Below are 27,105 nucleotides of genomic sequence, written 5' to 3'. Positions count from 1 at the left end.
AATAAAGTGATTATGTTACATTAATTGTTTAAATGAATGGTACAGTTTCAGCTGAGATGGGGCTTCAGGTTTCCAACATTTTTTAATGAGGATTTTGAGATAATGAAAAACCTCTTATGAAATATGAAAGAACATTATTCTGGGAGGAATTTAAATTTTATTTGATAAAATTGGTTTTGAAATGGCTGAGATATCCAAAACAAAGCGATCCTCGTAAAAGGTGGGACCCAACTTTTGTTACAATTGCTGTTTTACTTTGTTTTTGGATATCTCAGCCATTTCAAAACTGATTTCCATCAAATCAACTTTGAATTCCTCTTCAAATTGTATGCTCTTTAACATTTCATAAAGCAGTTTCTGAGGTATTTCACATAAAGTTAAAAGCTGAATTTTTGCGTCGACAATACTACGCCATCCCTTAAACATTCTGTCCCTGTGAGTTCTTGGTTGTGAATTAAACCGCTCCAGAATTTCTGATTCTTCAAATTCCTGCTCACAAATATATGGTTTGCATTACTGTAAAACAATACATTTCCAAGTGAATAAAAATTTCAGAAAAGAAAAACAAAGAAAAGACTGTTGGCTCCGATTTACAAAATTTCACGCCACAAATATTTCTGGTTTTACAGTTGTTTTCATACTTGGATACACACATACAAAATAGAATTAAAATCATTCTCTAACAGAAATCCTCATATGCTTGATGACCAGGCCAAGAATGTACACTGTAATTATCCAGCATACACACCACACAAACCAAAACTCCCATCATCAGCAGACAAAACTCCCAACATCAACAGACAACAAACACCTCTTTTCCAGGTCAGTTAGCTGTAACAAGATGAAAGCCACATGGCCATTTTAATATTAGTTTCGCTATCATGCATGCTGACAGGCACATAGGAGAGAGGCATTGTCATCACAATGCATTATCATCCTCTAGAATATTCTCATATTTACATAATTCATCCTCTCTTTTTTGTCTGTTTCATGAAAATGGGTATTACATGGATAACAAAGAGATAAACAAATTGTACTGATGATATAAGTTAGGCTTAATACTATGTTGAAATGAACAGCATTCACTAAATCATTAGCACGCAAACATACAGATGAAGGAATATTACTGGTACGCAAGCACACAGCAAACCCCCTTCCATAAATCTACAAACATAAGATTTACAACAGGTACTCATGTACTATAATGATTGTATCTACAGTGTATTTCAACATGATTATTGGTATAAAAAAGTACTCTTATGCTATCATACAAAAATGTCACGCCACTAGTTAGTCACTGAAACACAACACGATGATACATTTGTAAGCACTGTGGTATTAAAACTCCAAAATGTACAAGCAGCATTAATATATTCTGAAACCAAATTTAACTACTTACTTTAGTGATAACAAAAGATGAATTATATTCATCATGGCTTTGTATAATTGTGCCATTTCTGAGAACCTTACTCTATCTTCATCCATTTGTGAATAAATGTAATCCTTTAGTACAATGAAATGAAATAAAGCAGAGCAGTATGCACCCAAGATAAATCTTAAAGCATCTGTTATCCACTATAAATCACAGATATGAGTTGAGTACACATCTTTTGCTTTCAATCTTGTTCATTCTAATGAAACTTGACACCTTGGACAATATTGCAACTACAAAACACACATAAAGAAGGTGATCACAGATGGTGATAGGATTCTAGAGAAGAGAAAATCATTCATGACTTTTTGCATGGACAGGTATGAAAATTGCATTAAATTCATTTACATTTTTTGGACACGAATGTAATCTAGATCGCAAAGGAGGTAATACGACAAAAGGTGGGAATTACTATCATCTATAAAAAGGGGAATTCCCCTTTATCATCATCTTTTTAAACTGAGAGTGGTTCAGTACATCATTGTGCCAGTAGAATGAGAAAGCCTTCACACTGCTTGAGTCATTAATAAAGAAATTAAATTTGCCACATGCAGTAGACTTTGGTTACAGGAGCAAGATTAGAAATGAATATATGCACCTTAAAATAAACCTTATGCATGTACACTCGTGACAGCTGGCATCATTAAAGTTGGTCAGCAGTGAAAAAAACGACATACCAACACCAATGATAGTTGCACTCCCCTTTTTCAATAGGTTGCCCTTCAAAACTTCAGTATTTTTTTTTTTTGTTGTTCCCCACTATCAAGTGCTATATTGCACTTAAATCGATTTGTCACTGTACATTTTATGCAAATCCTGTGGAGATCGGCCACCCAACAGCAATGCTACAGTGACTCAGTTTCCAGTCGCCAAAGCTGCTGTGGTTTACCTCAGAAGTCAGCTTTTCTTCTGTCCCAGCATGTAGTTTTCAAAAACTCCACACAAAACCCTGTGCAAAAAGCATGTCTACCTGCTACGGTATTAAATGAAACGTGTCTTCCTTGTCATAATGACAAATTATGTGCAACAGCGATATGAACATAGCATGGTGGAATGTCTTGGCTAAAGGTTAAAAACATAGAATCAAGTTTTGCTTGCTATTTACATATCACAAAGTTAGTGTGTGTGTTTTTTTTTTTCTCATGTAAATCACTTTAACATTTATAACTTTCCCTCTGATTAATCTTGTATTAAGATTGGAAATATAACAATATATCGTGATTAAATCAAATTGTCTCACAGCTAGATAGACAAATCCTGCACTCATGTTCTATCCACACGGGCAAAGTTGGCAGTCTCCTCTTCTCCATCTTTCATCATCGGTGTGAGCCTCCCGGGACAATGCCCTCCTCAAATGCACACATCCGCAACGATATTCCAGCTCCGTCACTGAATAAGATCTGCATACAATGTCACTTGTTCATCTTCACATGTTTCATGAGTCCCTTTTTTTTAAATCTCCCTCTGTTCCAGCATCACAGAAGCTTTTGGTGAAGATGTTTCATCCTTAGATCTCAGGAATGGAGTGATCCATGGAACTCTTCACGAGTGAGGATGCCAGGCTATGGGGTTGAAAGAGATGGAAGAAAAAAAAACCAGAAGAGACAATGTGACATGTGGTTTGAGCAATTTAAGGTACATCATGTAATTATAAACTGGAGCAGCAGAAATGTATGTACCAGTATTTGTATAAAAACAATTTCAGCTGAATGCTGCCTGCAGCACATATTATATTTGACTAAACTGCATAGCAGTTTCCTCATTCCGGCTAAAGCCTCTCTCTCTCTCTCTCTCTCTCTCTGAACACCCCCACCCCCTTCCCCCATTCTTACAGTATTTATGGCTGCAAGCATTTTTTCAACAATAGACATCACGCAGCCAAAAAAAGTATTAACATAAACTTAGGGAAAACAATGACCTAATATCTTTGAAGTAATTACTTGTATGTCAAACATATAATATTAAATATTGCTTTCAAAACAAACCTGTTTTGTGTTTCATTAAGGGAAGCTTGCATATTTGCCGAAGTGGATGACAATTTGTTTATTTATTTATTTTTTTTAATTAGCTGAGAACACAACTCAACAAAGAGAACAGAAACAAAGTATGCTCTTTTCAGATGATAAAAAATCTTCTACACATTTCAGTACACCTGTAACAACTTTTCATAATTATGTACCTTTGATTCCGTCTATTCGATTTCATTTGTTTCTTCTAAGACATCTGAACACATCTTTTTTTTTTTTGTCACCGTCATTACAATAGTACATGCTTGGAATGTCTTGAGATTAACATAGGGTTCACTTCAAAATGACTGTGAACACTGCTACCAATAAAATAGGTGGATAGCTGGCTGAGAACGGGTAGAGAAAAATGGGGGGGGGGGGGGGAGGGGGTCAACAACTGCTACTACACAACAAAGTTTGCTCACCTCTTCATCATGTGGTCAAAGAAAACATTAGGCATGATGGTCAGCGTTACTGTCTGGTCAACGCCCTCAAGAATGCTTGAAATCTCCTTGTCCTGGTTTGAGGAAAAATGGAAAAATGAAACAAAAATTAACACATCTAATAAATGTATGTGTATCATTGCTGCTGGCAGACTGCAAAAGAGCACATAAAAGATTGATCAATGAAATAGATAGGTGATTATAGAGGTGTTTGTCTAATGAGTAATTGTACAAAATTCATAGAATTACAATATAAACCTATTTATAATCTTCATCTTTGTGGAATATATCTGATGCATTTCTTCACAGTCAACTTCAGTTGCACTTTGAATAGTTTCTTTGGCCATATCACAAATTTTACCTTAAAGGAGATACAGAAAAAAAAAAAGAAAAGAGAGGGAGAATGATAAAAAGGTGTTGGTTTAGGGCTACATGTTCACAAAAAACAACAAAACATCTCACTGATGAGTCAGACTCAGCCTGCAGTATTTTCATGCAACATATTACTTGCTTCTGGGTACCACCAATAGCTGATCACAGGGAATAAATGAAATATAAGAAGTGACTTTACCTTGAGGCCGACAACATTCTGACCGTTGACCTCAAGGATGGCATGGTCAATGAGCAGTCCGTTCCTGGCCGCGGACGTATCCTTGGCGATCTTGGTGATCTTACCACTCTTGTAGACGAAGCCCACGTAGCCGGCGCTATCTTTCTGGAGTGAGATTGTTCTCTCAAATGGCCTGGTGGTTGGAAGAGAAGATTATAGTTATCACCATTTATTGCAATCATGCAAAGATTTTATATTCCAGTGCAACCTTGTTATAATAAGGTGGGCTTTAGCTTTAGCATTACACAGTAATTTTGCAGGTCCTACTCTTTACATATTCATTTGTTTTATTCCTGATATAACGGGATACCCAAAATTTCAGTGGTTCCAAGTAGCTCGTTATACTGAGATTCCCTTGTAGCTTGTAATGCTATGTACAATAGCAGTCATTTTCAATGACAGTGTGAATCCCTCACTGTAGGAGAATTGTTAAATATCACAGCCGTGACCAGAAAGTTTGCTCGGGCTTGCTCGAACCTGCGATAATAACTGGATACAACAGAGACAACTTGACAAAGGCAAAAAGAAGATTCACTGAATTAAATATTTGGCAGTAGATGCACTCGCCATTTTAAGATTGTCTCCACACTATTACATTCAGACTAATTAACATTCATCTGACTATAGAAAAAACTGCTGATTAATAAATAGCATAAGTATGAGTGTATACTACTTTTCTTGTAAACTGACTTAGAAAAAGTTAATGAACATATAAATATGGCAAGAAATACAAATGGATAGGAGACAGTCACGGATGGCAATTAAAATAGAAATCGAAGTGAGAGTTATGTGCTGAAAAACTTGGCAGATCTTACAATGTATGTTCTGTTCATGGTTGCTCCCAGGGAAGCTGGGAGGGGTACCCACCTGTCTCTGATGGCCAGCCGGATGCTGCTGGGGCTTGCCTTCTTCAGGATCCCCATGGCCTTGTCCTTGCTGTAGCCTGCCACGTTCTCGCCGTTGATCTGCAGGATCTGGTCGCCGAACCTGAGCCCGCCCATTGCGGCCGGCGATCCCTTGTTGACGAAGGTGATGAATATACCCTGTTTGGGGGATTGAGAAGAGAAAAAGATTACAACATGACATAGGTGATTTAAGAACTGATAAATTATGACACTACTGTATAGTGCCACTGTTGTAGAAAGTGGGGAAAGAAAGAGTTACTAGTAAAAGATTGAGATACAATGTAGCAGAAGATAAAGGGAAAGCAAAAGAAAAATCTATGACTGATAAATGAACAGAAACAAAAATAATTCAGTAACAACTAGAAAAGCACTCTGAGAGCGCAGACCTCCGCCAAGCAGCTACTTTCCACCGATGATCTTGCTCTTCCCAAAGAGATTTTTCTTCTCTCCACCAGTGGGGAAAAGCACTTTGGGCTCTCCCATAGAGATCGATTTCCACCCATTGGTATACATGCTGAAAAATCGCCCGATTTTCCAATATAGAAGCCTTTGTTAGGTCATAAACCCTCAGCTGCAGAAAGTGGAGCACGCACTTTAGTGCGCGTTTGAAAACCTCAAAAATATGCAGCTTGAACTCTCAAGTTCATTGACCCTACCTGTCAAAATATAAAAAAATCCTTCATAAATTCCCCCCAAATTCTCGGATCACTACCAAAATTTAATCATTTGTTACTTGTGCCATTCTCAACCTTTCCTGTAAGTTTCATCCACATCCATTTCCTATTTTTTGAGTTATTTCGCACACGGACAAACAAACAAACTAACAAACCAACGGTAACGAAAACATAACCTCCTCCCTTGGCGGAGGTAAAACTGTGATGAAGAAGCAGAAAGAGATGGAGCAGGAGAAGGATGAGAGCAAAGAACATTATGATTCATTACATCTAATCTGCCGTACAACCTACAATGTACTTTCTACCTATGGTGTCAAAACTCAACAGTAGCATTCCTTTACCTTGCTAATGTCTCGCACGCGTAGGCCGATTTTGCCACTTGCGTCCTTGCACACGACGACCTCGCGGACACCCTGCTTGATCTCTGACCTGGCCACGCCCAGATTTTGACTGCCAGTCACTGGGGCAACGGCACTGTTCTGTGAGGGAACGGCAACGGTTCCAGCTGGCCTGGGTACTACTGCTTGCTGTGGGGAAGAAAAAGAAACATTATGCCTTGAGTACAGGCCTCCCACTTTTCATCATTCAGTAATGTACACATTGTGTAATGCAGATATGCATGTACGTGTATGTAACATGATCATTGTGAAACTATCAGCCCATTGATTTTGTAGGTTATTATTAGATCTTGAGGATGCAACATACTTGTGTAAATTATGATGCCCTCATGATGCAACTCATACCCCATTATTTGTTAGCATGAACATGTATACGTGTAGCATGCGTGTTGTATTTGAGATGGGTGCCCCGATGTACAATAATGTACATTGTATTATCCCTGCACTCATTGCCACAGTTTCACTCCCATTGACAATGTTCACATAGCACTACAGTGTAGTAATGCATAAAAATCTATCAACTAGTTCCAGCTGACACTGAACAGTAATGACCCAAAGTTGCATAAAACAAGACTAAAGAAAACACAACATTGTACATTGCAGATTAGTGCAGGTCTGTACACAATCATAATTGAAGGTCCATTGGCATACAATGTATAATGTGCTGGGTCACATAAATTTATGCAGTCAAACAGCTGTAATTTGCAGAGTTGATGTGCTACATTACATACTGTATACATGACATAAACTGTATCTTGTAAATTTTGGCAAACATTGATGGTTTCACAGTGTGACAAAAGATATTTCTCCTGCTTGCCAAATAAGGGGTTTAGGCAAAATTCCAAATTATGAGGCATGAGCCTCTTGACAAACATGTAGGTAAATGCCCATTCGTTTCACTTGCCCAACAGAACATTTGATTGACCCTGTGCAAGCATGTATACAAAGTGGATTTGCGGCACCCTAATTTTGCAAAAATGTGTCTGTCATACATGTTGTACAAGCACAAACAATGATTTGATCAACAATGACTATGCGTTGTGCATCATACATTTTGGTAGGCAATCATTTAACATTTATGCACAATAGCACATAATGTACATGATGATGAAAATCCTGTGTTTCAAGGCTACTATACCACATTCTCTTTCACTCCCTCCCTCCTGAATAGTTTGTACACGTATGTCATACCAGTACTTAATTTCACCTTTAAACAGATATACCTCAGACAGCCCACATGCTTGGGAAGACATTTTGGCTGCATTTCAAGTCAGCAATTGTCTACAGTCTCTTTTTTTTTTTGTAGAAAAGCAGTCACGCTCACGTGTGCAGTTATCTATTGGGCTCTGCATCAATTATAACACACAAGTGTCACACTTGTGTGCCATGCAACATACATTGTAATAGACAATTGTACGTGCACACTTCAGTGCGACCCTGGAAGACTTTGCCCTCAGTAAACATTGCTTTTCATCCCATGACCGTGACTTCATTGGCTGGAAATACAGCATGACATTATACATGACGTCACTACTGGTCCAATATAGAGCATTCGATAATGATTATGCATCGCCATGCCGTGATTACTGCTTGGAAGGAGGGCCCTTGAAAGGTACCCACTTGTCAGCAAAACTGAAACCCATACTGCACTTGTATTCCCAGACACTGTCCCATGTACAAGTACAGTATGCATCTAGACCTGCTCATATTCTACTTTCTATGTGAAAAGTACATAATTATATTGACCACTCACAATTGAAGATCAACTTTACCCACTACATGTAATTCAATACAAAATCTAAAAGAAGCCTACAGTGTAGCTAATTTTGAGGTGATCTACTTGTACGTAGTTGTACAGGCTGCACAAAAATATTGAGTTTAATGTAACTTTTTAAAATACAAGCACAAGTTGTATGGGCCCTCAAGGAATTTATTTGCAGACTTTACAACATAAACAAAATAAATTGTGTTTTTACTGCAGAACTTTGAAAAACCTCTTAATCCTTCATTTTATTCGAAAAGATTGTTAAAATGGCACATATCCTAGAAGATTTATTAAACTAGTTCCTTTTTCTCTCTCAAATTGATAAAATTTTGTACCTATAAGTTTCATCCATTTAATCTTTCTATAAAACCAAATATGCGGCAAAATTCAAAGGTGCCAATTCGGTAATGAGATTGAGAAGATAACAATTTTCACTACAAAATTCCCAAACGAGTGGTATGAGGGTGCATTATATATGTGACCCGCTACAACAAAAAGGTCCTAAAGTCGCGCACGGTCGAAGCCGTGAAAATCGAGTTTGAAGTCAGAGCATCACAATTGGTCAAAACTTACGATTTTCTGATTTTGACATATTATTGGAGTCTGACATGTCTTCTATCATCTGTCGAAATTTTGAAGCAAAATGATGAAAGGAAAGACCCAAAAACAGCGTTTTTCTGGGCCATGTTTTTTGGCGTTTCAATGAAGCAGAAACTGGTTCGAAAATTTGGATTGAGCGCCACAGATAGGCTCCGCCCCTAACAACGACTGGAGTGATCTCATTGGTCAGTTTGCTGCTTGCCGCTAACCGAAGCGTGAAGCTCGCACACTGCCAAGTTGACTGGAGCGTGCGGGCGGGGTGCGCTATGCCCAGCCGCTTCTCCTGGCATCCTGGTCACTGATTGGTCGGTGAGGAGACCGCCGACGCTGTGCTTGAATGAGCATTTCGGGGTTGCTAGGGTTTACCTTCTATTGTCCGTAGGTGAAAACTAACTTGCGTGTCCCTTGATTGCGACTGCGTCGCAAGGAAAACTTTCAGGGCGCTTTTTTTCGAAACGGTAATTTCCCAGACGTCTCGACATGCTCTCTTTTAAACATCGATATCTCCGCAGCCGATTATTTTCATAACATGAGTTATATATCAATTTAAAGCAGAAAGATTAGGAAATATTGTCATACAATTTTCAAATAATCGACCTCGCCCAACTTTAGGATCATTTTGTTGTAGCTGGTCACATATATACTTACTGTCTGTGCAGCATAGGCCTGGAACTCTGCCGGTGGGAGACCCATCCACTCTTCAAGGGATGGGTAGAGAGAGCCCTGCGTTGTCACGACGACCGTGGAGCCGGGAGGAGCCGCCGCGATGGCTGGAGCGGCGGCCACAGCAGCCTGGGCTTGTTGGTGGAAGTTGGCCTGGGCCTGAGTTTGAAGAAAAATGAGAGCAATTTGTGTAACTATTCAGAACTGAAGTCATGGAATGTTTCTTGGAAACTGTCCTCTCAGAATACATCAGTACATTCATTTTATACTCTTTTGATGAGACCATTCACTCATTCATTTTTCTACCTTCAAAAAGAAAAACAAAACAAAACAAAAACTCACATGAATTCTTCTTCTTTTTTTCTTTAAATATTGATATAAGTGCCTGTATATTGACATTAAATTTATGGATATGTATACCACCTTTATGGATTTATGGATAAATCATCTTTACAAGAACAGTTTGGTTCCATCTGCTCTGACTGCCTGAATAACGTGATTCAACACACCACGCCGGAAATGGCACATTAATCAACAAGATCATGATGACTTTTCTGTTTCACCTTTGAAATGTAAAGCAAGTGAAAGTAAGCTGCCAAAACTGTAATCTCAACCCATATCTTTCCTTTGCTCAGTTTTTTTTTTTCCTTTTTAAAATTAAAAACTGGAATGATACTGAGGCTTGTTGAAAAAATCAGAAATCAAAATATTCAGGTGATTTTGATACATGGAAAAAGCAAAACGTGCACAGACTTGAGGGCGGAAAAAAAAAAATCTGAAATCAGATTTAAATCTACAGAATATCATGCCTGTAAAAAAATTAATGACAAATTGGCTTTAATATCAATATGCTACACTATATGCATAATGCACAATTTGCAACTAATCACAGCATGTGTACAAACCACATATGTAAAGACATCAAGACTACACAAATTAACAAAATATGAAGGAAAAGGGGAGATTATAAAGAATGAGCACTGCACACTAAATGGCAAATCAAATCAAGTGCTGACGTACAGAATGAATAATCGAGAGCACTCAACTAGAATAAATGTTATAAGTTACCAAAACATTTACTCATATATTACAAAGAAACGCAATTTCCATACCTGCGCCATCTGGTCTACCTTCATATCCTCAAGTGATGGATACAGCGACATGGTGAATTCTCTTTGTGGTAGTTCTCTTCAAACGTAGAAATAGATAATCTATAATATGAAAAATGAAGATGAAGTATGATTGCACAGCACTAGCGATTAGGATGAAACTACACCGTACATGTAATTCAGCAATACGAAGACATACACAGGTCTACAAGATTTCATAAATGCTGTTTAAAAAAAAACCCACAACATATGCACACACAGAAACAATCTGAAAACACACACCAGGAAGTAGCCGAAGAATTGTCCTGCTTCAGCACAGCCAGGCTAGTTGTGTTTCTTTGCCTGAAACACTGCAAACCATAATAACACACTCCTCAAATCTACTTAACAGCTTTGCAAGCCGAGAGTGAGCAGGCTTATCTGTTAAATCCTTTGTGGGCAACAGGATGGCGAGAATGACTTACGCGAAACTAATACAGCCTAACTCTACACACTCATCTTGTCACTGTTACTTTGCACAATGACTTTGATGGTTTCTCTTCTTACTTTCTCCTACCCCCCCCCCCCCCCATTAAAAAAAAAGAAATAACTTATCATACAAATAATGAAAAGAATACAGGGGAAAAATTATGGAGGGAAGATAACAGGAAGAGAGGGAGGGGAAAATTATCCACTGGAAATCTCGTCACAATTTGACAGGAAATATCCTTCTGGCAAAATTAGTCTCCTGTTCTAGACATGACTTCTTTTCTTCTTTTTTTTTCCTTTTTTTAAAAACTTTTTAATCTATACTTTTCTTTGCACACGTACAGGTTGTACATTTCACAATATGACAGGAATTTCCTGCTTTGCTCAAATGGCCTAATGCCTCTTCCTGAATGTAAAAAAAAAAAAAAAAAATGAAAAAAAAAGTTCAGTCATGGCATTGGGATCACAACACACTTTCCCATGGTCATGGCTTGCACTATACAGTAATATTTCAATGGGTGGGTTTCTACATGACAATGGTCAATGCACCACCTGTGAGTCCACAGAATTTGAAGCTTAGAAGTCTGCACAATAGTGTCAAGTCAAAATTCAAAGCATGCAGTGACAAACAGTACAACGTGTACTTCTAAAACAAATGTAACCCATACAAAATTTTCCCTTTCATTTCTTTAATGAAGCAGTTCTATACAAATCCAATATCAATTTGGTTATTTTTATTGTGCCCAGTCACATATTGATACATTTACAATGGACAAAATTACCTTACGGTACAGTTTGAACATTCCAACACATGCAACTTGTAGCTTTATTTATAAGAGTTAACAAAAAAAGTTTGACTCTTCAAGCAGAAATGACAACATAGCATCTTTCCCCTCAATTTTAAATCCTAAGACAAAATGAGAAAACATATATTTCTGAGCTACAGTAGTTGTATTTCACCTTTTTCAATGCCTTAAACACCAAAATGTATAAACAACACAAAGAAAACAGTTTTGCCATTCAGAATGTAAGTACTAGAAAATGAATGTTTCACCCTTGCCACCCCCCACCCCCCCCCATTCTTGAGAAGATGACAATTTTCTCTTTCAAAATAAACAACAGAAAAAAAATAAAGAGCATAAATTTTGCTACAAATAAAAAAAGGAAGAAGCTGAGGAACAGACAGGAGTTGCACTAGATGTAATGTAATGCACTTCATCAAGTAAAAAACTGTATGTTCCTGATTACAGTGAATACAAAGTTTTTAGAGATTGCAAAGCTTTTAAAGCGAACGAATACTTGCAGTTCTCATCTGCATTTTGACATCATTAATTAAGATTGCAACAGAAGGTATGCAGGTACTCTAATGAAATTACAAGTTGTGCCCCTGCCCCAGCCCCAGCTCTTGCATCCCAAGTTGATTCTAATGACCTGAAAAAAAAAAAAAAAAAAGAAAAAAAAAGTCGGCTGAGCTGCTGCTCCCTCTGCACCTGTTGTCCAGACTGATTGCCCACTGTGATTGCGACGATGTTCGGTGTAGCGCTTGCGACTTCCTACTGCTTCTAGTATTATGACAGAACTGTCAAGACAAATCAATACTGGTACACTGTGAAATACATAATGTAGGCCTATGTACTGATACAACTATGATTGTACCTTGAAATTGCTTTGAAGTCACGTAAAAATAACAATTTTTTTTTTTTTTTTTTTTTTTTTTTTTTTGGGGGGGGGGGTCTTTTTTTCTCTTTTTACCATAGGGTTCCACTTTGGAGAATCTCTAAAACTCTTTAGGCCTATTATGCAGCCAGTCTATGATTATGATTAGTGCTACTGTAGCACTCAGATAAAAATAATCATTTTAACAGTAGCATGATCATTCGATTGTGATTCCAATTATTATAAATAACTAATGTCATGACTTGGGATTCTATCGATCCTACATGTGGTTATACTTATATGTTAAATTTATCTATATTGCTAGAGTAGTTGTACGCAACTCTTGTATTTTCCAGGATTACTAAATTTAGTAAATAAAAGAGCCTCCAGAGTACCAATACCATCTAACTAAGGCCAAGCATCTGCATAAAAACGGTCTACCCAGGGTCAGGAAGGTGGAAGTTCCACCTCCCTGGTCTAACATCGCCCTATCGGATTCAGACTGGTATACAAATATACTTGGCCTTGAGAGTTTCTTGTTAAAACTATGGGCAGAGGTGACTCCAAACTAGTACTATTCACTGAGGGATGCAGCCCCGAAGTGAATAGTACTAGCTTGGAGTCACCTCTGCCCATAGTTTTAACAAGAAACTCGAAACTAGGCAAAGTATATTTGTTTTATATTTTGGATCAAAATTTTTGAATAAAAAGTGAAAATCATTTTATATAGGCCCTAGGCTTAGCCGCACTGCGGCGGCAGCGCAGCGCCTGCAATACGCAACAGTGCGAGAGATCGGAAATTGAAAAACGTAGTAGCCGTGGCACCGCCAGAGTTGGCCGTCGCATGTATCCTAGCCTTTAAACAAGGCGACTCGCTCTGCGTGCCCCCGTATATAGCGTTTACCCCACAAACCTGTTGGCCGGCGAGTGGAGCGAGCCGCCTTTATCCACTCGTTCAGGGATGTGTACTTTTGTCGTTGTTGTTGCTTTATATTCTTTGACAAATTTGCGTACAAATTTGACGCAGAAAATACACACGGCACCAAGGCAAGCCTCGTTAATATTAAGAAACTATTCTTATTCTACTTAATATTAACGAGGCTTGCCTTGGTGCCGTGTGTATTTTCTGCGTCAAATTTGTATGCAAATTTGTCAAAGAATATAAAGCAACAACTGTAGTGTTGTTATAGCGCCAGCTATGTCAAGACCGGGTCATGCGGAGAAGGATTAACATGGCCGGAATAAAGTGACAGGCCGATGTGGATGTTATTCCCCAAAAGATGTGTATCGTGTTCTCCTGTGACTGTGTCGCGTGAATGAGAGTGATTGCTACAAATGGCGACGAGGTAAATTACGGAAAATGACACTGAATTCCATTTACTGTCATTCTGAACTGGTGTAACTACCGATCGTTTCGAGCGAGATATGTTGATCTGCTTCGGACGTAGGCCCTACTGTAGTTACATGCAACTGAACTGTGCCTGACGTTGTACGTGTATTGCGGTAGGCCTACACCGCGCAGCTACGTACGGCCTACATAGTACAGTACGCAACCCATAGCCATACATGTAAACAGTCTACCGTGCATTCCCGTAATCAGCGGTGTGCAGAGTTTTCACTGTGAGGTGATAGTCGTTCATCAGCAGCTCTACCACGATGAGTCAGCTGGGACTCCCTGCCTTCCCACCCTTTGTGGAAATCGACCAAAATCCAGGGCCACAATGGGGTAAGTGGCTTGGCCGTTTTGAGCGATTGATGGTTGCTATGGGCGTATCAGATCCTAAGAGAAAGAGAGCACTTCTTCTACACTATGCAGGTCCGAAAGTGGATGAGATTTTTGACACTTTACAAGACGTTGGCCAAGAATCTGACTATGACAAGGCTGTAGCTGCATTGAATAAGTATTTCAGCCCCAAGTCCAATTCTCTGTATGAGACATACATTTTTCGTCAGGCCAAGCAAGAAGCAAATGAATCGATAGACCATTTTGTCACACGTCTCCGCCAACTTGCCCAGAATTGCAAATTTCACAATGCTGATCGTGAAATCATGGTCCAGATAATCATGAATGGTTCATCTCCACGGTTACGGCGACAGGCCCTCTGTAAAGGAGAAGACCTAACCTTGCAACAGTTACTCGAAACCGGTCGTTCCCTTGAGGCCAGTGAGCAGCAGGCACACATACTAGAAGGGAGTAGATCTAGACCTACTGTCAATTCAACCTTCCATAGCAATGGGAATAATCTCGAGCAGATGCAAGCAGGTGACCATGCAGACGATGTTAATGCTGTTCGCTCTAATTTTCGAAGCAAGAAAGGGCAGAGATCTCATTCGAGGGGCCGTAGTCAGTCCAGAAATAGGGACTCGCATGCAACCTGCTACTTTTGTGGAGGCCCGTACCCGCACAAGGATACTTGTCCAGCCACAGGGCAAGAATGCAGGTTATGTCACAAGTTTGGTCACTTTGAGCGAGTCTGCCACTCAAAACGGAAGCAGAACAATGCAAGGAGGACATATGGAGACAGGAAGGTGAACAAACATAAGTCTAAGAGGGTCAATCAGGTAGCGGAATCGGAATCTTCTGATGACCAGTACACGTTCACTGTTGGTGACAGACAGATGGTAGCGTATCACCTGAATCATCTACCTATGACCGAGGTTTTTGCTGGGCCAACCAAGATCAAGGCTGTAATCGACTCTGGCACGACTGTGAACATCCTAGATGAAGAAACTTATCAGAAGCTTGGAAGCAAGCAATCCTTGCCAATGTCCAGACCCACATCCCAGTTGTATGCCTACGGCTCAAACACACCCTTGCCAGTGAAAGGCGTGATTCGAGTAGAACTGCACTCGGAAACTGCGTCCTGTTTTGCAGACTTCCATGTCGTCCAGGCCAAGGGGAATCTCCTCAGCTACTCAACGGCGAATAAACTGAACCTAATCACAATTCACCAGGTTTCAGATCATCACTTGACGACCGATGACATTCAGTCACAATACCCTGACATGTTTGAGGGTATAGGGAAGGTGAAAGACAGGAAAATCAAGCTGCACATTGATGAATCTGTTCAACCCAAACTACAGAAGCACAGACGAATACCTTTTCACACACGGAAAGATGTGGAGAAGGAACTTCTTCGACTTGAACAGCTGGACATCATTGAAAAGATTGATGGCCCAACTCCTTGGGTGAGCCCCATCGTGGTTGTCCCCAAGTCAACAGGCCAAGTTAGGATCTGCGTCGACATGAGGGAAGCCAATAAAGCCATCAAGCGGGAACGGCATCCAATGCCTACCCTAGACGAATTGATCGAGGACATGAACGGCTCCTGCGTGTTCAGCACACTGGATCTGACTGCAGGTTATCATCAGTTTGAGCTGGACGAGTCAAGCAGGTACATCACTACCTTCAGTACACATGTGGGACTAAGAAGATACAAACGCCTCATGTTTGGTGTGAATGCAGCTTCAGAGATATTCCAATCCGCAGTTGCAGAACTCCTCTCAGGCCTGGAAGGAGTTAAGAATGTGTCTGACGACATCATCGTGTATGGGAAAACACAAGCTGACCATGACAAACACCTGAAAGCAGTCTTAGATCGTCTCCAGAAATACAATGTTCGACTGAACCGAGACAAATGCAGGTTCTCACACAGTGAAGTCAAGTTCTATGGTCACATGTTCAGTGAGAAAGGACTAAGCCCAGATCCAAAGAAGGTGGCAGCCATCGTCAATGCTGAGGCACCAACAAATGCTAAGGAGGTAAAGTCCCTACTTGGTCTTGCGGTGTACATCTCCCGATTCATACCAGACTATGCAACAATCACTGCACCGCTGAGACAACTCACACATCAAGACACTGCCTGGAAATGGGAAGAAGAGGAATCAGAGGCATTTGACAAACTGAAGAGAGCTCTCACAAACACAAAGATAATGCCGTACTTCGACCCAAGCCAACCCACTGAACTGATCGTTGATGCAAGCCCGGTTGGGCTTGGAGCAATCTTGTGTCAGAAACAACAGCCAATCGCATATGCCAGCAGATCATTGTCTGACACAGAAAGCAGATACTCACAGACAGAACGAGAGATGCTAGCTGTTGTCTGGGGAGTAGAACACTTCCATCTCTATCTCTATGGGGCCCAATTCAAGGTGATTACAGATCACAAACCACTACTCAGAATCTTCCAGAAGCAGACGCCCATGTCAGCAAGGATAGAGAGATGGCGTTTGAGATTGATGCCCTACAATAGCACCCTGATCTACCAGAGGGGGCGAGATGATGAAAACCCCGCTGACTTCCTAAGCAGACATCCAAGATCTGATGAATTCGCCAGGAAGACAGACGAGTACCTGAACTATGTCTGTGAAAATGCCGTGCCGAAAGCAATGACCATAGACGAAGTCAGAGAAGCAACAGCAAATGATGACACAATCCAAGCTCTGATGCATGCAGTCACTACACAGAAGCATGAGAACTGGACAAAACCAGAGCTACGACCATATGTTTCATGCAAAGATGAGTTCGCAGTGCACAATGGAGTGATGCTGAAAGGAACCAGGTTGGTGCTCCCGATGTCATTGGCATCCAAAGCCATTGCACTTGCGCATGCTTCTCACCAGGGAGTTGTCAAAACAAAAGGCCTACTTCGAGAGAAAGTGTGGTTCCCTGGTATTGATAGGATGGTGGAAGACAAAATAAAATCCTGCCTACCATGCCAAGCAGCTCAAATTGATGGAGGTGAAAGGATTGAGCCACTGAAGATGACACCGCTCCCCACAGGCCCATGGCAAGAAGTATCAGCTGACTTCCTTGGCCCTTTGCCAACAGGGGAATATTTGCTGGTTGTCATAGACGAATACAGCCGGTACCCAGAGGTTGAGGTGGTGACCTCCACATCATCGAAGGCAACCCTGCCGGCACTCGACGCCATATTTGCCAGACAAGGTATCCCAGAGATCTTAAAGACAGACAATGGCCCTCCATTTACCAGCCACGAGTTCTCGGAATTTGCCAGCCATCTTGGTTTTACCCACAGAAAGATCACCCCATACTGGCCAAGGGCAAATGGCGTCGTGGAACGTTTCAACAAAGTGCTGGTAAAGACCATCAGAACTGCCCACACAGAACGGAAGAGCTGGAAGCAGCAGCTCTTCAGATTTCTTCGCCAGTACAGGGCCACGCCACATGCAACTACCAACGTTTCACCATGTTTTGCTCTGAACAGTCGTGAGTTGAAGTGTGAGCTACCCTCAATCACCTCACACCATGCAGACAAGCAGCCCAACGACACCATGAAAACTAGAGATGATGAGCAGAAGCAGAAAATGAAAAAGCATGCAGACCAACAGCTGAAATGCAAGGACAGCAGCCTGAAGAAAGGAGACGTCGTCCTGGTGAGACAACCCAAGACGTCTAAAGCAAGCTCCCCGTTTGACCCCCGCCCGTTCAGAGTAGTTCGCAAAATGGGTACTACCATTGTAGCACGGAGAGGCAACAAGGAAATAACGCGTAATGTCTCATTCTTCAAGAAGTTGGATGCTAGAGTCGCTCGCCGCTCTGAAAACGACAGCGAAGACGAGTTTGACAACGTCACAGATGCGTTCCACCCAGTCGCTGACCAGGCTGAAGCTGACCGACGACCTCACCCAATCTTGCGCGGTCCTCTTCGACGCTCCCGAAGACAAGCGCGAATGCCAGTGAGGTTCCATGATTATGTTGTCTACTGAAATTGAATTACCTTTTGGAAAGTGTGTTCGCGATTCGCTTTTCTCAACCCCACAGGAAAGTGTGTGTTCGCGTTTTCAATTTTTCCTTCGTTGAAATACCTAAAGGAAAGTGTGTGTTCGCGGTTTTACATTTTTCCTTCATTGAATTACCTCTTTGGAAAGTGTGTTCGCGATTTGTTTTTCTCAATTGCACAGGAAAGTGTGTGTTCGCGTTTTACCTCATGGAAAGTGTGTTGTTCGCGATTTGCTTTTCTCAACTGCACATGAAAATGTGTGTTCGCGTTTTACATTTTTCCTTCATTGAATTACCTAATGGAAAGTGTGCTATTCGCGATTTGCTTTTCTCAATTGCACAGGAAAGTGTGTGTTCGCGTTTTACCTCATGGAAAATGTGTTGTTCGCGATTTGCTTTTCTCAACTGCACAGGAAAATGTGTGTTCGCGGTTTACATTTTTTTTTCCTCTCAATTGAATCACCACTAGGAAAATGTGTGTGCTCGCGATCTACATTGTTTCACAAGTGATTTGTTCTACCCTCGAAAAAAACAAAAAGGAAATAGTGAAAGTGTCAGTGCTCCGAATTTCATTTGGATATCTCCTCTAATTTTCAAAAGTTATATTCACAAGTGACGACATGAAAGAATGTTTTAGAATCATATGACAATTTTTGCTGCATCGGAAATCCCACACGGACATGACTTTAATTATTTTGTACCAACAGGAAGCGGTTTTGGACTCCATGGATGCCTGAAAGTGATAGAAAATCCACGTTTTATTTTCAAACATATGAACACAGTACAAGTTAATGATGAGTGACAATCTTTACGCAAAGGATAAATTTTGTGTGTTGGTTGGACGAAAAAAAAAATACAAACCAGAACTGCTGCGCAGTGAAGGCAAGAAGTGTTAATTTGTGGACTTTTTTTTCGTGGACTTTTGAACTCTGAAAACTGTTGTGTTAATCGGTTTTCCATGTTTTGCATCTGCACTCAGTTGAAGTGTACATACAGTATATTTACTTGTGTGTTTTTTTGTCATGCCTACATGACATATCTTTTCGTAGCTGACATGTTATGGTGGAATACAGGATAGTTCCCTATATACCTGTATTTGATAGTTGTATAAGGTGTTCAAAAGAAACTTGCATTATTAGTACGCGTGTATACACAAGGAAAGAAAACGAGTGTACATGTGTTTAGTTATAGTTTTAAAAAAAAAGAAAGGGGATGGAAGAGGTCAAAAAAAAAAATTAACAGACAAAAAAAAAATCTCTCTGAGAGTATTTGAGAAAAAAAATTCTGAAATGATATGGAATATCAAAGTGCATGCTTCTCAGTATTTTATGATACTTTGCACTCAGACAAGCCCAAACAGTTGTCGTGATGTTTTCTTTTGAATTAGACCTAATGGAAAAAACCCACAAACAACAACTTAAGATGCATTAATTTTGTTTTAAAGAAAACAAAAGAAAGTTGTTATTCTAACAACATGTATACGTATGTTGAAAGAACAGATGATGAGATTTATCTTTCAAAGGAAAGGGGTGATGTAGTGTTGTTATAGCGCCAGCTATGTCAAGACCGGGTCATGCGGAGAAGGATTAACATGGCCGGAATAAAGTGACAGGCCGATGTGGATGTTATTCCCCAAAAGATGTGTATCGTGTTCTCCTGTGACTGTGTCGCGTGAATGAGAGTGATTGCTACAACAACAACGACAGAAGTACACATCCCTGAACGAGTGGATAAAGGCGGCTCGCTCCACTCGCCGGCCAACAGGTTTGTGGGGTAAACGCGCTATACGGGGGCACGCAGAGCGAGTCGCCTTGTTTAAAGGCTACATGTATCCAAGCGCTCGTATGGCCGCTGCAAACCTGAACACTAGAATTCGGGACCGGACGCGGACGGGTACACTTGATTGTAAAGAAGGGTGATTGTGACATCATTTTGCAAATAGTATTAGTATACTATTTGCAAAATGTCGTCATAAAAGTTATGTCATTTTGCAAATAGGTTACTTTATCATGTTTATGAAGTGTCAAACACATCAACACTCTAAAATAGTTCAAAATACCTATAATCACGTGCAGCTCTTTTAACCAATCAATGGAAGACAAATTTTTGATCCAAAATATAATATTTAATATAAACTATTTTTATCAGGGCAAAATCGTGAAATCGGTGTTACTGCTGTTACACGAATTGATCTGGAAATAAATGTTCTATTGAAACACAGCCGACACATCACATACAAGTATTACAACCCCAAGAACTCGCACTTCAAACAACACAACATTCTCTAGTCTACTGTAGTATCTATTCTCACTCTTCGAAACTCTCGGATAACGTCGTCATCAAGGACTTCCGCCACAAATCCTCACCACTCACGGAAGGAACTACCCACACACGCTCGCTCTAGCTCCACACACCGCTCCCATCCAGGTAGCGGCAATAGGTATAGAACACCACCAGTCTAACGTTAGTTTACGTACTGAAGATGCTACGTAGAACCATACACACCATCTCATCAACCCAGTCGTCTAGCGTAGCGGTCTATACATCACTGACTTCTTACATTAAAAACCAGTGAGGAGAGGAGTGCGACTTACTTATTAGCTTGCTCAGCTGTTAATAGTCATCACATTTTGCAGATGTAATTAACAACATAATCATCACATGCATCGATTACAACCACAGCATATACCAACCTTAATTCGTCAGGAATCACAGCCTCTTGTGTTTGGTATCTGCTAGGAATTGGTCTTTTTACACTCACTCGATCGACAACTCGTTATCAGATGACCAGTTAGTATAAATATTGACGTCAGAACATGTGATATGATGATGTCATTTTGTTACTATTTTAAATCTTACAGTAGGTTAGTCTTACTTCGCATACCATTTTCACCCACGGCCTGCTTCATCATCAGCATCATTTTGTTACCAAACTGTTTTCATATAATGTACAAAATGGTATGAGTGTTGAAGTATTTTCATGTCTTTGCAGGGCAGTAAACACACTCACGTCAAAGAAACTCAAAAGGGGACAATGTTTATGTATTCTATCCTAGAGCGGCGGTGGATAGTGTCTAGACTAGTTAAAAACCCGAATTCAGGTGGCGCCGCCCCCAAATAATGACGTCATTATCAGCTGGTGCTAAGCCAAATTGCTACCGGTATTTGGTGGTTTACAATAAAATGACTAAAAGGATCTGAATGATCAAGGTCGATTATATCTGTCATTCCTAATCACACATAGCTACCTCACCACGTTAACACGTGTATAGGCTTATTGTTCAAATGAAGCAAAACCACACAACTTACACACAATATAATTATGTTATATTTGTATGATGGGTAAATCTGACATCATTAAAAGCACATGCACACACACACACACACACACACACACACACACACACACAAAAACAAACAAATACAAAATTGCAGCTTTGTCACAAAACAACATACCTCGTGTGGGATTCTAGGTGGAATTGCAAGTCTTAGGCAAATGAATTCATCTTGAATTAATAATGTCAAAGCTTATGTATTTCTTCTTTTGTTTTTTAATTTGCCCGCCTGTCCCACAAGATGCAGATTATGAACAATGTCCTTGAGATGTGTATAGGAGTTAGTCGGGAGAAAACGTTCCTTTCATAAAATTTATGCAGCTTGTTTTTTCTCTTTCTCACACACAAATTGTGAAGATAAAAAAATGTGAGGAAAGGACTTTAATAATAGAGTACACCATAGAACCCTTACTTTGAGGTCTATGGCCTCTCGACATCACCTCTTCAATGTACATTTGTAGTTATCATTCTCTTTTTTGGCTCCTTCTTTTCCTTTTCTTTCTCTCTCCTGCTCTTACTTTGCAAATATTTCTTGTTTTAATAGTAGGTTCTTTTTGTTTTTCAATTTTCAGCACAGTAGGACTAAAGGTATTCAAAAGTGCATTTGCATTTTTTAGTCTTGTGCACATATTTACTACATACAATGTATTTTATATATATATATATATATATATATATATATATATATATATATATATATATATATATATATATATATATATATATCTGTTGGGTTGTTTGGTACTCCATAATCTCTGGTTGAATGAGTGCATTCATGGGACGTCTCTGCTCTAGGCATGTCTGGGGAAGACTCCTGTATGTTACATTGTATTCGATTTATAATGTGCAGTCAGTGTTCAAACCTGTTCTGATGTTCTTCTTCAGGCATCACTGTTCATTCACCATGTCTTCATGTACAACCTGACATTATCATCACATTTGAATAGTGCTTTACTTCTATTATTTTTTTCTTCTGTGGGTTATATGCTTCGTTCATTTTATACAAAGCGACATAATGCATACGCTTGCCCGATGTTAAGAATTTATGGAGTTCATCAACCATGTTCATAAGGATCAGCTTGTAAAATGGTATGCCAATTAATAATTGGGAAAGTTTGAAATATTACTTTGTATTGAATGTACAACCATAAATTGTTTTTTCTATTGATATTGCCAAATACACTGTATCATTTTCACTTTATATTACGTGAATAATCATTACTTACGTATTACAGATGCTTGTCAGTGAATTTAAAAACCAACATGCCCTGCTAGTACAATTTACATCTTTTTGTTCAAGCGCAGAGTAAAACCTAACACTTGGTTATCCTCCTGAGACAATAGTATGACCAAATGTTCTTGTATGGCTCATGACATCACCTTGTTCAAACATATCACTTCGATCACACCAAAAGCAAAAGATTAGTGTATTATGACAATAAATAGATTAAGTGATACAATTATGCTCTTGACCCTTAATACCTCTCTCACAACTTCAGTGCGAGTATGCTTCAATGTACACTACAGAGCCAAAGCAGGAATTGAGTCCAACGAAAAGAACCACAGGAAAATGGAGGCCCTGGCAAAGTTTGTTTATCTTTATTTTGCAAATATTTACAGAGCATTTATTATAGTGGCAGGGGTGTCTTCCAATCGCTTATTGCTGAATTCATGGCAAAAGTGTACAATTTGTGCATAGAAAACAAAAGGAACAAGAGACCCGCGGGTCTAGCGCTCACCTGAGTATCGCAAGTTCACCTTTCACACAGTCACTAACCTAAATTATTCACAGCTCTACCAAAATTTGACCAGGCATTCTCAAGTAGAAGATGAAAATGTACAATAAAGGCCCAATTTTTTTTAAGATTCCTTAATTTGGGGGGATTGGGGCCCCCTGGGGCCCTCTGGGTGGGGCATGGTGCCCATTTTGATAAATTGAGATCCTGACCCCCTAGGGATGCTACCTGCCAAGTTTGACAAAAATCCATCATGAGGTTTTCAGGAAGAAGATGAAAATGTACAATTCAGGCCCCCATTTGGACCCTTCCAACCACCCCCCCCCCCCTACCCAAGAGGGGCACCCCTGGATCTCCTATGAACAAACTTGAAACTACAGTCATTAATGTACTCACTCATAGTATTATCTCAGCTCTATAACTTCTGATTCTAGAGAAGATTTATAAAGATTCCTTCATTTGGGGGGTTTGGGACCCCTGGGGGCCCCCTGGGTGGGGCATGGTGCCCATTTTAACAAATTGAGATCCTAACCCCCTAGGGATGCTACCTGCCAAGTTTGGTGAAAATGGGTCATGGGGTTCTCAAGAAGACGATAAAAATGTACAATTTAGGCCCCATTAGGACCCCTCCTCACCCCCTCCCCTGGGTCCCAAGGGGGGCACCCCTGATTCTGCCATGAACAAACTTGAAACTACAGTCATCAATGTACTAACTCATAGTATTAACTAAGCACTATCACTTCTGGTTCTAGAGAAGAAGATTTTTGCAGAATCCTTAATTTTGGGGGGCTTGGGCCCCCTGAGGGCCCCCTGGGTGGGGCATGGTGCCCATTTTATTAAATTGAGTTCCTAACCCCCTAGGGATGCTACCTGCCAAGTTTGGTGAAAATGGGTCATGGGGTTCTCAAGAAGAAGATGAAAATGTACAATTTAGGCCCCATTAGAACCCTTCCCCACCCCCCTCCCCTGGGTCCCAAGGGGGGCACCCCTGATTCTGTCATAAACAAACTTGAAACTACAGTCATCAATGTACTAACTCATAGTATTAACTTAGCTCTATCACTTCTGGTTCTAGAGAAGAAGATTTTTACAGATTCCTTAATTTTTGGGGGTTTGGGCCCCTGGGGGCCCCCTGGGTGGGGCATGGTGCCCATTTTAACAAATTGAGTTCCTAACCCCCTAGGGATGCTACCTGCCAAGTTTGAGGAAAATCGGTCTTGGGGTTTTCAAGAAGAAGATGAAAATGTAAAATGTTTACGCACGACGCACGACGGACGACGGACGACGGACGACGCACGACGCACGACGCACGACGCACGACGGACGCCGGACGAAGGGCGATCGCAATAGCTCACTTGAGCCTTTGGCTCAGGTGAGCTAAAAATGCACATGAGCTGGCATCCATGCAGTTAACAACATTTTCCTTTCCATATTATTCATTTCAGGACTTGGAAAAAGACTGCAACATAAAGTTCTGGCAGAGGCCAAAATGCAGCAAACTGCACACAGATATCACTTCATCCTTTTTAGGTTTATTTCTCATTTCACACAGGTGTCACTTCATCTTTTTTAATCCTATCAAGGGCCGGGGGGTTAATCACCCCCCCCCCCCCAACATTTTCCGAGACCATTCTGCCGCACAATTATTTTTTGACCGCGCCGCTTGCTGACTTTTTACTTTCAAGTCTCGCACATCTAATGAAACCATTTTCGCAAAAATCGTACATACCCTTACGACGCTGCACGACCTTTTATACATGCTTGTCAGACCGAAAATCGCTCAAAAAAGTGATTTTGAGTACAAAGTCTATGATGCGAATAGAGTTTTCTCACCTTATTCAAAAAGATATTAAATTTTCACTTTCAATGGCTGAAATCAACTAATTTTAGCATAATTATGCTTGAAATAGGTTCTGTAATAAATATTGAGGAAAAAAAAGTTGAAAAACAAGGAAATACATAAGAAATGCATAAAACAATAGAATAAATAATAAATTAAGTTCAATACAAGCTTTTTTTTCAGGCACATTATGCTACAAGGAGTAATGTCACCAAAAATTAGCTTTAGCTTTATTTTCTGAATTAGAGCAGAATTTATGATTTCACGTAATTAATTGATATAAAATATAACAAATGAAAAATTCAACTTTTTCTCTTATACTTTGGTAGATTACGCAACAGGTATATGCCAATTTTCAGGGCGATTGTGCGATCAACAGCCTAGATCACGGTGGGGGTTGAACCAACCCTCCCCCGGCCACAGAACAGGCCAAAAATCCCGGCCTGGTTTAGGGTTAATCTAATACATGTAGTAAGCTATGCACACACATTATGGCTTATGAATGGGGGGGGGGGGGGGGGGGGGGGGGAGAGGAGGGAATAAAGTTGTGAACAAAGATTACAAAAAATGAGATCCTTATTTGTCACACAGTCCCCTCCTTACAATTGCAGTCCAAGAGATCATAGGACAATGCATAGATTCATATTCATACACATAGTGTATACATACACACTACAATTGTATTTTGTTTATTTAATTCATTGCAGAACAGAACATGTTATCCGTCGGACAATTCAAGACATCCCTGAAGGTTTTTCAGTAGAAGTGGTTGGAGAATGACTTAATACAATTTTCATGAAAAGATTTGTAGGTTGACTTTTTCTAACAGTGACTTCCATTGCAGAAACAGCAGCAACAGTTTCATGATTTGCATTTTGTCTTTGCCACAAACATATTAGTTACCCTGCAATAATGAGAAACATTAAACCTGTTCCTTACGTATGTAAATTCTTAAAAATCCTTAATTGCCCTCAAATGAGATCTTTTTGCCTGTTGACAGGGAACAAACAGGTTGGTAATCTGTCTATATGGCAGCAGTCAAGCAGTACTGTACGTGTATCCATGTTCCACAGTCAACTGCTTGTGCCATCAAACAATGCAAAACATTGATCGGACATGAGGTGTGAATAGAGAGTGCGCTGATGGGCTCGTGAACTCCTCTGTTATGCACTATAAGGGCACATGAATAGAAACATTGAAAGTCAAAATATAGTAAGCTCAGCCTTTTAATGGCTATGTATGTCATCATACAAGATTTTTTGTTTGTTTGTTTGTTTTTGGTTTGCTTTATTTTTTTCCAGCAGGGGAAACATTCAAGTGAACTACTACTTAGAAAAGGTAAATTACATAAAAATACAGTGTACACTGTACATGCAGTTTTGATACAGAAAAAGAAAAGATATTGATAGAAGGAACTCTAATCTTTAGATGAAAGTCACTTTTTTGGTCAGCACAACATAAAATCATGAATTTAAGCAACAAATTCAGATACTTTTACAGTGCACTCCCGTTATAACAAACACGGTTATAACGAAATTTCGTTATAACGAAGTAAATCTTCTGGTCCCAAAATAATCACCATAAAAGTCTATGGTAAAAGATTCGCCTATAACGAACACGGTTATAGCAAAATTTCTGTTATAACGAAGTCTTTTCCGAGCGCCATAGACAAAGAAAAACAAAAGAATGTGCTCCGTTATAACGAAATGCGAATTGCTTTCG

The 27,105-nt window shown here is 40.0% G+C and overlaps 1 protein-coding gene across 1 annotated transcript; it reads right to left on the bottom strand.

The window, feature by feature from the left end:
* Positions 1–2,687: 2,687 nt before the first annotated feature.
* Positions 2,688–21,265, bottom strand: LOC139729396 (syntenin-1-like). Its single transcript, XM_071640325.1, has 8 exons — positions 21,166–21,265; positions 10,609–10,707; positions 9,482–9,655; positions 6,412–6,597; positions 5,359–5,534; positions 4,453–4,624; positions 3,864–3,955; positions 2,688–2,994 (listed from the first exon to the last, which is right to left on the bottom strand). Exons 2-8 carry the CDS (start codon positions 10,657–10,659, stop codon positions 2,940–2,942), a joined length of 906 nt encoding a protein of 301 aa, XP_071496426.1. The 5' UTR covers positions 10,660–10,707; positions 21,166–21,265; the 3' UTR covers positions 2,688–2,939.
* Positions 21,266–27,105: the final 5,840 nt, after the last annotated feature.

This window comes from Diadema antillarum, unplaced genomic scaffold, assembly GCF_040938485.1.
Source record: "Diadema antillarum isolate AM-2024a unplaced genomic scaffold, OU_Dant_1.0 seq00000238_RagTag, whole genome shotgun sequence".
In the NCBI taxonomy this organism is placed as follows: Eukaryota; Metazoa; Echinodermata; class Echinoidea; order Diadematoida; family Diadematidae; genus Diadema; species Diadema antillarum.
This window is presented reverse-complemented; position numbering and strand designations above follow the sequence as displayed.

Coding starts and splice junctions, on each gene's coding strand:
- LOC139729396 (XM_071640325.1), bottom strand. CDS start 10,659: ATGTCGCTGTATCCATCACTTGAGGATATGAAGGTAGACCAGATGGCG. Junction 6,598..9,481: donor AGGCCTATGCTGCACAGACA/GTAAGTATATAT, acceptor TCTTCCCCACAG/CAAGCAGTAGTACCCAGGCC. Junction 5,535..6,411: donor GCGTGCGAGACATTAGCAAG/GTAAAGGAATGC, acceptor TCCCCCAAACAG/GGTATATTCATCACCTTCGT.